This window comes from Eulemur rufifrons, chromosome 2 (assembly GCF_041146395.1).
Source record: "Eulemur rufifrons isolate Redbay chromosome 2, OSU_ERuf_1, whole genome shotgun sequence".
In the NCBI taxonomy this organism is placed as follows: Eukaryota; Metazoa; Chordata; class Mammalia; order Primates; family Lemuridae; genus Eulemur; species Eulemur rufifrons.
This window is the reverse complement of record NC_090984.1, coordinates 20,228,586-20,240,625: the sequence shown is the minus strand read 5'-3', so window position 1 is coordinate 20,240,625 and position 12,040 is coordinate 20,228,586. Positions and strand designations below refer to the sequence as shown.

General features: G+C 37.1%; 1 protein-coding gene across 1 annotated transcript in view; it reads left to right on the top strand.

Moving 5' to 3' along the window:
• The window catches only part of ETFA (electron transfer flavoprotein subunit alpha), a 76,643-nt gene that overhangs the window by 10,963 nt on the left and 53,640 nt on the right, over window positions 1-12,040 (top strand). Inside the window, exon 2 of the mRNA XM_069457022.1 lies at window positions 10,210-10,356. Within this exon, the coding sequence (XP_069313123.1) occupies window positions 10,210-10,356 (147 nt within the window). The remainder of the gene's footprint in view (window positions 1-10,209; window positions 10,357-12,040) is intronic.

The window sequence follows — 12,040 nt, the reverse complement described above, 5'->3', positions numbered from 1 at the left end:
GAAAAATTCACTAAAGAAATTGAAATATTGAAGAAAAACCAAACTGAACTCCTAGAAGTAAAGAATTCACTCAGAGAGCTACAAAACACTGTGGAAAGTCTCAAGAGCAGGGTAGATCAAACAGAGGAAAGAATCTCAGAAATTGAAGATAACTCCTTCCAACTAAATAAGTCAGTCACAGAGATAGATCGAAAAAGTAAGAGAAATGATCTGAGTCTTCAAGAAATGTGGGATTATGTGAAGAAACCTAATTTGAGAGTTATTGGCATTCCTGAGGGTGAGGAAGATAACAAGCAAGGGTTGGACAAGCTATTTGAAGACATAATCGAGGAAAATTTTCCAGGCCTTGCCAATACTCTAGACATACAGATTCAAGAAGCTCAAAGGACCCCTGGGAGATTCATAGCAAATAGGAAAACACCACGCCACATAGTCATCAGGCTGACCAAAATATCCACTAAAGACTCACTTCTCCGAGCTGTAAGGAGAAAGAAACAAGTAACTTACAAAGGAAAACCCATCAGAATTACGCCAGATTTCTCAGCTGAAACCTTACAAGCAAGAAGAGGTTGGGGCCCCATTTTCACGCTTCTGAAACAGAATAATGCCCAGCCTAGAATCTTGTACCCAGCTAAGCTAAGTTTTCTATACGAAGGAGAAATCAAGACATTCTCAGATAAACAAAGGTTGAGGGAATTCACCAAGACAAGACCAGCCCTCCAAGAAGTAGTCAAAAGAGAATTACACACGGATCAGCACAAGAAAGATCCACGAATGTAAAACTACTCAAGAGCTAAAGATGAAATTCCAGATACCACAATGGCCCAGGAGAGAAAACATCACAATGAAGTTCTACCCAACAAGCTGAACAAAAAACTGTCTCACCTATCAGTTTTCTCAATAAATGTGAATGGCTTGAACTCCCCGCTCAAGAGACATAGACTGGCCCAATGGATAAAAAAATACAATCCAAGTATCTGCTGTCTTCAAGAAACTCACCTAACCTGCAAAGATGCATTTAGACTGAAAATAAAAGGATGGAAATCGATATTTCAAGCAAATGGTAACCAAAAGAAAGCTAGTGTGGCAATCTTAATTTCCAATAACTTAGCTTTCAAACCAACAAAAATAATAAAAGACAAAGATGGCTACTACATACTGATTAAAGGCACAATTCATCAAGAAGCCATGACTATACTCAATATATATGCACCCAACCTAGGTGCACCTAGATTCATAAAGCAATCCCTACTAGATCTGAACCAAATGATAGATAACAATACTGTAATAGCTGGAGACTTTAACACCCCACTGACAGTACAGGACAGATCCTCTAAACAGAAAATAAACAAAGACATAATGGACCTCAATAGAATGCTAGAACAAATGGGCATGGCTGACATCTATAGGACATTCTACCCAAAGTCCACAGAATATACATTCTTCTCATCAGCTCACGGGACATTCTCTAAGATTGACCATGTCCTAGGACATAAATCATGTCTTCAAAAATTCAAAAAAATAGAAATTATACCATGCATCTTCTCAGATCACAGCGGAATAAAAGTAACAATGATCACAAACAGAAACCCTCACTCTTACTCAAAGTCATGGAAGCTAAATAACCTTCTCCTGAATAATTATTCTATAAAAGAAGAAATCAAGATGGAAATCAAAAATTTCTTTGAATTAAATGACAATGGAGATACAACTTATCAAAATCTATGGGATGCAGCTAAAGCAGTCCTGAGAGGAAAATTCATATCCATAAATGCCTATATCAAAAAGACAGAAAACATGCAAATAGACAACCTAACGAATAGACTCAAAGAGCTGGAGAAAGAAGAACAGAACGATCCCAAACCCAGCAGAAGGCGAGAAATTACTAAGATCAAATCAGAACTAAATGAAAAGGACAACAAAGAAACTATAAGGGAAATTAATAAAACAAAAAGTTGGTTCTTTGAAAAGATAAACAAAATAGACACACCTCTGGCTAGACTAACCAAGAGCACAAAAGTAAAATCTCTAATAACCTCCATTAGGAACATGAAAGGAGAAATCACAACCGATGCTACAGAGATACAAGATATCATCTATGAATTCTACAAAAATCTTTATGCACACAAACTGGAGAACGTGGAGGAAATGGACAAATTTTTAGAAACACATAGTCTTCCCAGGCTCAACCAGGAAGAAATAGAGTACCTGAACAGACCAATATCAAGAACTGAAATCGAAACAGCAATAAAAAACCTTCCCAAAAAGAAAAGCCCTGGTCCAGATGGGTTCACACCTGAATTTTACCATACATACAAAGAAGAACTGGTGCCCATCCTACATAAACTATTCTCCAATATTGAGAAGGATGGAGTTCTCCCCAACACGTTCTACCAAGCCAATATAACATTAATACCAAAACCTGGAAAGGACACAACAAAAATAGAGAACTACAGACCAATTTCCCTCATGAATATAGATGCAAAAATTTTCAATAAAATACTAGCAAATCGAATCCAAGTACTTATCAAAAAAGTAATCCACCACGACCAAGTGGGCTTCATCCCCGAGATGCAGGGGTGGTTCAACATACGTAAATCTATAAATGTAATTCACCACATAAATAGAAGCAAAAACAAAAACCATATGATACTCTCATTAGATGCAGAAAAAGCATTTGACAAAATTCAACACCCTTTTATGATAAAAACGCTTAACAAAATAGGCATTGATGGAACCTACCTAAAAATGATACAAGCCATATATGACAAACCCACAGCCAACATCATACTGAATGGGGAAAAACTGAAAGCACTCCCACTTAGAACTGGAACCAGACAGGGCTGTCCATTGTCTCCATTACTTTTCACCATAGTATTGGAAGTCCTTGCGAGAGCTATCAGGCAAGAGAGCAGAATCAAGGGAGTCCAAATAGGGAAGGAAGAGATCAAACTCTCACTTTTTGCTGATGATATGATGTTATATCTGGAAAACCCCCAGGATTCAACCATGAGACTCCTGGAATTGATTAACGAATACAGCAAAGTCTCAGGCTACAAAATTAATATACACAAATCAGAGGCATTTATATATGCCAATAACAGTCAATCGGAAAACCAAATTAAAGACTCAATACCCTTCAAAATAGCAACAAAGAAAATAAAATATCTAGGTATATATCTAACTAAAGAGGTAAAGGACCTCTATAAGGAAAACTATGAAACACTGAGAAAAGAAATAGCAGAACTTGCAAATAGATGGAAAAATATACCATGCTCGTGGATCGGAAGAATCAACATTGTTAAAATGTCTATACTACCCAAAGTGATCTACAGATTCAATGCAATCCCTATTAAATTACCAACATCATTCTTTACAGACATAGAGAAAATAATTATACACTTTGTATGGAATCAAAGAAGACCCCGTATAGCAAAAGCAATTTTAAGCAACAAAAACAAAATGGGAGGTATTAACTTGCCAGACCTCAAACTATACTACAAGGCCGTGGTTCTTAAAACAGCCTGGTATTGGCACAAGTGCAGGGACACAGACCAGTGGAACACAACAGAAAATCCAAATATAGAACCATCCTCATATAGTCACCTAATTTTTGACAAAGCGGGAAAGAATATACTCTGGGGACAAGAATCCCTATTCAACAAATGGTGCTGGGAGAATTGGTTAGCCACTTGTAGAAGACTGAAACAGGACCCACAGCTTTCACCTCTCACAAAAATCAAATCACGGTGGATAACAGACTTAAACCTTAGGCGTGATACAATCAGAATTCTAGAAGAAAATGTAGGAAAGACTCTTACAGACATTGGCCTAGGCAAAGAATTTATGAAGAAGACCCCCAAGGCAATCACAGCAGCAACAAAAATAAATGAATGGGACATGATTAAATTAAAAAGCTTCTGCACAGCCAAAGAAACAGTCCAGAGAATAAACAGACCACCTACAGAATGGGAAAAAATTTTTGCATACTACACATCAGATAAAGGACTGATAACAAGAATCTATTTAGAACTCAGGAAAATCAGCAAGAAAAAATCAAGCAACCCTATCAAAAAGTGGGCAAAGGACATGAATAGAAATTTTTCAAAAGAAGATATAAAAATGGCTAACAAACATATGAAAAAGTGTTCAACATCTCTAATCATCAGGGAAATGCAAATCAAAACCACAATGAGATATCACTTAACCCCAGTGAGAATGGCCTTTATCAAAAAAACCCAAAACAACACATGTTGGCGTGGATGTGGAGAGACAGGAACACTAATACACTGCTGGTGGGACTGCAAACTAGTGCAACCTCTGTGGAAAGCATTATGGAGGTATCTTAAACAGATTCAAGTAGACCTGCCATTTGACCCAGCAATCCCATTACTGGGCATATACCCAAAGGAAAAAAGGTCATTCTGTAACAAAGGCACGTGTACCCAAATGTTTATAGCAGCACAATTCACAATAGCAAAGATGTGGAAACAACCCAAATGCCCATCAATACATGATTGGATTAGTAAACTGTGGTATATGTATACCATGGAATACTACTCAGCTATAAGGAATGATGAAGATACAACATCTCTATGGTTCTCCTGGAGAGAGTTGGAACCCATTATATTAAGTGAAGTATCCCAAGAATGGAAAAACAAACATCACATGTACTCACCAGAAAATTGGTTTCCTTGATCATCACCTAAATACAAATCTGGAAAGGACACCAATTGGACATCAGACTGAGGTGGGGGGTGGGGGAGGGGATGGGGGTATGCCTACACAATGAGTGCATTGCGCACCGTTTGGGGAGTGGTAACACTTGAAGGTGCTGACTCGGGAAAGGGGGGGTGGGGAAAAAAATATGAAACTATTGTTTTTAACTTGCACTATTCACTTAATAATTTATCATGAATATTTCCCATATTATTTCATATCATTGTACAAGAAATAATGTATACATTATGAGGACATACTGTATCTAACAAGATATACTGTTAGACTCTTTGATTCTGTAAAAAAAAAAAAAAAAAAAAAAAGATTGTAGAAAAAAAAAAGAAAAAAAAAAAAAGAAGCCTTCTGTATAATAAGAGGATTAAGCCACTGGTGTGTGAGAAGATAATTTAACAAGCCAGTATAATTAAGTGATGAAAGCAATAAATACTGGGAGATCTGGAAAAAAAAAAAAAAAAAAAGAAGGAAGAATTGTGACGACTTTAGTGATTGGGTGGATTTGGGGGTTGAGAGAAAACCCAGAGATGACTCTCAGATCATGGTCTGGGCAGCTTGGTAGAGAGTGGTGCATCCCCTGAAGACGTCTAGAGGAAAAGCAGTATGGGAACGGATGGGAGGAACAGAGGGGAAAGATGATTAAGGTTTGAATTTGCTGAGTTGGAAAGTGTTTGATGAGATAGGCAAGTTAAACACTTAAATATGCAGATGTAACCTCATTATAAGTCTAGCACTTAGAAGAAAGAAATATGTATTGGAATATATATACACAATATATAAAATATATTTCAGGTGTGTGTGTGTGTGTGTGTGTGTGTGTGTGTATATGAATAAAATTTGTGCATGATTCTTATATATGGAGTAAATTAAGCTGTGGAAGTCAGAAGGGAAAGTCAATAATTTTAAACATCCCTGAGAGAACAATAAGGTAAAGCCTGAATAGTTCTGTTGGTAATTTTGGTGAGGGCAGAAACCAGATGCAAGTAATTGAGGCATGAATGGGAGATGAGGAATTAGAGAAGGTGGTAGCTGGAGAGGAATGTGAGGTAGCTTTTAATTTGGGGATTGTTGAAAATTGGGAGAACTTCAAACATGTTTAAATATTAAGGAGAAGGAACCAGGGGACAGGGAGAGGTTGGAGACATTACTGAGTGGGGATTACAGAAAGAGTGTACGAGTAGATTTGAGAGGGTGGAATCTAGAGCCCAGGTGAGGGGATCAGACCCAGGAGGAAGGAGCCCACAGCAGCTTTGGCTTCCATTGTGATTGGGCAGAGACAGGAATTTCTATGTTGCATATCAGGAAGGGGAAGCAGGTCCCCACTGATGGCTTCAGTTGTCATTGTGAAGTAGGAAGTGAGGCTGTCTTCTGAGAGGGGCAGAATGTGTTGGCAGTTTGAAAAAGGTCAGGGGAGGATATTTGAAGTGGTTGCTATTGGAGAGTGACAGTGCCAACAAGGAAGCCATAGGAGCATTGCTAGGCAGTTTTGAGGGTTCAGGTAAGGCTGGTGACCAAGAATTTATGCATGGCACTGGCCTGCATTAATTAATTTTTATTTAAGTAGCAATGTTTGAAGAAGATTCCTTTCTGGGCAGTTACCGTATTAAGTATTTCAATAGTTATGTTTAAATGTTGAAGAATTTGGCTCCTTTTCCTCCCATAACTATTGTTAAAAGAGGGTCCTAAAGTGTAGAGAGGCAATGGGTCATAAGGTAATAAAATGCAAAATTTTTTCCTTTAAAACCTTGTCAGTACTAGACATGTACTTTTTGACTCTCTAGTCATATTCTGTACCACTCTTCTACTTAAAATAGGATTTTACGGTTACAAAACTTTTAGAGCTGGAAAAGAGGCCTTTGAATCATATTTTTCTTTTCTTTTTGACCAGTGCTATTTTTTTTTAAAGTAAGAGAGTATTTGCCAAATGAAATCTTACGGGAATGATCCATATATAAAATAGCTAAAAATGATGGTGCTTTGATGTGAGCTGGTAATTAAGAACTCAGATGCTGGAGTCAGACTACCTGGACTTAGAATAACCTGGCTCTGCTCCGTACCTGTGTAGCCGCGGAGCTCTTCCTCATCTGTAAAGTCAGGGTAATAGTATCCTCATCGTAGGATTTTTATGAGTTTTAAATAAGATACTATGTATAAGACTGCTTAGTACAGTGGGGGGGGGGAGCATTCTAGCTGCCCTACAGGGCTGGTCCCCACCTTATCCTGTGTGGTGACTCCTGCAACCATTCTGTGGAGTATAATTTGAAAGCCTCCCATCTAGTTCATCCCCCTCAATTTGCGAATGAAGAAACTGGGCTCTAAACTGAGGAATAACATTTTAAAGGTCACAGACTAATTTATTCTGCTCTAGGCTCCATACAACCTTTGGTGCTGAATTAAGCTGCATAACCATGCCTAAATGCTCTAGCTTCTCTCTAGGTAGTATCTGAGAAATGGAAGGTAGAACACTGAGTTAGAAGGGAGCTTACTATTTTAAAAATTATAAAGGAGTCAATAAAATAATATAGAGTGCCTTTATGATGTATACAATGCTTAGTAAAAATTGATATCTGAGTGGGTCCTTAAATATGTTCTTTTGCTGTTTACTCTTACAAATCTAATTTTAAGCAGTCTTCTAAAAAGAATATACAGTCTCCCACTGAAGTTCTAAAAAGCTTGACAGTTCCTTAGAACTACTCAATTTATCTTTCGATAGAACTGTAATTTACAGCAAATATGGGCCTTCTGCCACCAAATCTTGGATTTATTCTTCAACTGGTGATGGGAATCTCATAATTTTTATGGTAAATGATTTGTGAAACATAATCAAAAATATGGTGTCTGATATATATTGGTAATAAATAGTTTGTTACTGGCAATTCTTGTGAAATGTGATTTAAATCATAAATTATGCCATGGGGTCTTAATTACAAAGTCCTTTACAAGATATGGTGCTCTTCTGATTAAAAAAGAAAAAAGTACCATGTAATTAATTCTATTAATAGTGAAATATATTAGAAAAGAAACATTGTGTTAGATTCTGGGGATACAAAAATGAATAGGTGTGATATTTGCTTTCTAAGAACTTTCATTCTACCCCAGGAATTGTGAATTGTTGTAAATTGCTACAACTTTTCTGAAGAACAGTGTGTTAGTCATTATTAGAGTCCTTAAAAGTATGCCTGGTCTCTTGATCTAACACTTCTACTTCTAGGACTTTGTCATGGGAAAAGAATCTTAAGATGTGCATAAAGATTTCTACCCTTAACTTTACCTCCTTTTTTGAGAAAATTTTTATTTGTAAAGAAGAAAAAGTTATACAAATAGGTACATGATTTGGCAGCAACAAAAGTCTCATTTTCTCTCCTGTCCTTGCTACCTTTGAGTAAAAAAAGGGAGGAAAAGGACAAGAAATGTCATCCATTGCTACATAATGCAGTGATTCCTTTCTCTGGCATATCCTACGATGGTGTTCTCCTTTTCCTCCTCCCACCCTCAAGGTGGTATGGGTCTGGAGGTGTTCCTACTCCTGGGAGTCTCTGTAGGATTGGGTTCCTTGGGAGTAGAGGGGGTTTAGAGAGCTGGCTAGAAAGTTGGGGATAAAGTAGAGGTAGATAGTCTAGGGGAAGGAGGGTTTCTATCTTGTTGAGGGTTGCATAGATTCTGGCTTTGTTTCCTATGGAAGAGAGCAGCCTGAGTAAAGTCTGGCCAGGTTCCAATCAGAAGACCAGAAGGACCTCTCATCTGTTGTGGGTGAGTGTGAAGATGTGGCTATAAGGATGATCTCTCATTGTTGTTGTGTGGTGTTTTTTGTTTTTTTTTTTTTTTTTTTGAGACAGAGTCTCACTCTGTTGCCCGGGCTAGAGTGAGTACCGTGGCGTCAGCCTAGCTCACAACAACCTCAAACTCCTGGGCTCAAGCAATCCTTCTGCCTCAGCCTCCCAAGTAGCTGGGACTACAGGCATGTGCCACCATGCCCAGCTAATTTTTTCTATCTATATTTTTAGTTGGCCAGATAATTTCTTTCTATTTTTAGTAGAAACGGGGTCTTGCTCTTGCTCAGGCTGGTCTCGAACTCCTGACCTCGAGCGATCCACCCACCTCGGCCTCCCAGAGTGCTAGGATGACAGGTGTGAGCCACCGCGCCTGGCCTTCTCATTGTTTATAATAAAAAAGTTGCTAGTAACCCCAATGTCTGCGGAGACTTATTAAACTGATATGCCCATTTACTATGCAGAGAAAAAGGTAAAGAATATTAAAATATAGCAGTTGATATTTATAATTGAAAAAAAACATAATTTATAAAAACTGTATAGTAATTGTATAACCAGCACCATTGTCTTGTACTAGGCTTCCTTTCATTCATACCCTTCCTTGTAAGTTTCTAGCTCTGGGTAAATTTCATACTGTGCTCTCTTCACTCCAACTCTGGAGTTTAAGATTATACCGAATTAAGCCACACGACCATGCCATTTGATCCACAGTGCCTCTTTTTCTCATTTTTATTTTCCAGAAGGGTAATTCCAAAATTTCTTCTTTCCTCATGCCTGTGGTGCCATTTCTCATCTTTTCACATGACAGGAACATCTAAACTTCCTTCCTTTCCTCCACTTGACTCTGTACTTCATGATCTGTAGCCTTCAACAGTTTGGATCTCTTCACTATTTGAAAAACTGTTCTATCTTATAACTGTTTATGACCAAGTCTTATTTCCTGTGGAATCTTTGAACATAGGGACCGTTTCTTGTTCATCCTTTGTGTTTCTGGTGTTTGAAATTATTCCTGATGACCATGAATGATTGGTGGTCTCTTGGTACTCTGCAGTAGATAGGGCTGGATACTAGTTGGCTCCAAGAGATTGTCTGCAAGTTTCCTTTCTTTTTTTTTTTTTTAATTTAGTAGTATATTTGAACAGTTGAAAAACCCCAGCAAAATTGCTGTTTAGTGTCATATTTTAAAAACAGATTTTCATTATCAATTATTTTGGTATTGATTGCATTTTGCCTGAAGCAATAGAAATCAACTTCAGTAATTTATTTCAGACCCATTGCTTCTGGATATACTGTACTCCTTAGTAGGAGTGTAGTATGTAACTGAATGTTATTGGGAGTAGAATTTGACCAATTCCTATTTAGGTAATTAATATGTTCTCTCTAAGGCTTTTAAGTTTAGCTATATAGCAGTTTCTCATTAGATATAGATTAGTGGGAAAGTTGTTGTGGAATAATTAAATTATTTTTTAGCACTAGATAGCTAATTTGCATTTTCAGTTTTTATTAGGTGAGAGTATTAGTATCATCATAGACATAAATAGCTCGGTTTTTGCTATTATTTTAATATATAAATTTATAGAATTGAGTATTGTGTACAGAATAGTTTTCTTTAAAGCACACATGCTTAACAATTAGAGGAAAAAACCTAAGATTAAAAAAAACCTAAGATATTCTTTTCCTTTTTTTTTCCCTTTTCTCTTTTTAGGCTTCGTTGCTACGATTTCAGAGTACCCTGGTAATAGCTGAGCATGCAGATGATTCCCTAGCACCCATTACTTTAAATACCATCACTGCGGCCAAAAGTCTTGGAGGTGAAGTGTCCTGCTTAGTAGCTGGAACCAAATGTGACAAGGTGAGAAATTTTTAAGGTCAGCCATAGCAAATATAATCTCCATCAAAAGACAGGGAAAGATGGCAACAAAGAATTATGCTGAGGACTATAACCCAAACTGGGCTCTAATCCTCATTAAATGGCCAGTGTCACAACTATTACTATGTGTGAAAAAGGAACTAAAAGGTTTGCTCACTAAGCATTTTATCTTTTGAAATGAGGTAGAATAGTTGATTTAGTTCCACTGGCACCATCATGTGCCATCAGGTACCAAGTAAAATGATAGTATTTGAGTCCTCTTAGAGGTTAATAGCTGATCCCATTTTTGTATTGATGAATATACTTGCTAATTGCTTCTAATTCCTGAAAGTGGTAAATCTGGACAAAGTATTATGGGTGTTAATTTTTAATTGGTAGAAGAATTCAAATGTAAGTATTAACCTTTCCAAACTATAGCTGGTACTAAAAGATATTCTTGGTTTTTGTTGTTGTTGTTGTTGAAGTAAGACAATGACAGCTTTGGAAACTAACCCCCTGGAAAGGTGCTATGATATGATTTGCAGGGTCAGTGCCGCTGGGCTGAAGTATATAGTAGGTGATTGCTTCAGTGAAGCTCGCACAACTTGAGCCACCAGTTCCCTCTCACACAAGTATGTAGCTGGGGGCTTAAACCTCACAGAGGAATAAATTTGGAGAGAGTATGTTTCCTTTTTAGAGGATTTTATTTATTTTTTATTGAATAATCGATGCAGAACATGTAATAATGTAGGTTCAGAATGCTGGTGTTGCTTCTGTCTAATTTCTTAAATGAAAATCCGTTATCTTAAAAGAATGTTTTCTAGCAGGTTTAGGATTAGTTATGTGGATTTCCTTACCTAATTCCTGCTAACAACTACTGAATCTTTTACAGTTAATATTAACCACAACATATGATGGTATGGCTAAACTATCTTTTTTAGTTGTTTTCAGATATATACAAATTCTGGATTTGTTTGGTTTGCTGTGATTTTAAATAATTATTGTAATATTAGTTTAAAAATATTTGAAATGATAATACTATTTTGAGAAAAAACAGAAATCATCTCTGCTCAGTTACAGTCTTATCATGTCACATTCTAATTTTAAAGAAAAACAACTAGTACCTGTATAAAGAGACTGTTAATAGCCTAGGCAGAGTTCAGTTTTATATACTGTTTTCTTTAGCTATTCTAAACAGCAAGTAAGTCTTCTGTGGAGTACAAGAAGTTTTTGCCAATAAAGGAAAAGATAGTTTCAATGGGATAATTCTGTCCCGTTTTATATCCCAGGCTGCTGTACAACTACTTTGCAGTTAACTGAGTTTTTTAAATTGGAAATTCTCTTAAAGTTAGAGAAAGTAAATGTAGATGTATCCTCTGTGGTGTAAGATGGTGTGCTGGGGAATGCTTGTTTCAGCAGAGGTACTTTCGCATTGTATCTTTTCTTCAATGAATGTTTTTGCAACCTTACAGTCCTTTGCGGAGGGCAGGAGGCACAGCCTTTTATGCCCACTTATCAATGAATCAGTGTGGAGGTAAACAAGGGGACAGAAGATAATATGACTGGCATGACTCTGCTAAAGCAGAAACCATTCATGCTGTATTAGAGCTACTTAAAAGGGGGAATCTAATTGCCTTCTGTATACAGAAAGAAAATCTGAGTAGTCAGAAAGTGTTCTCAGAACCCC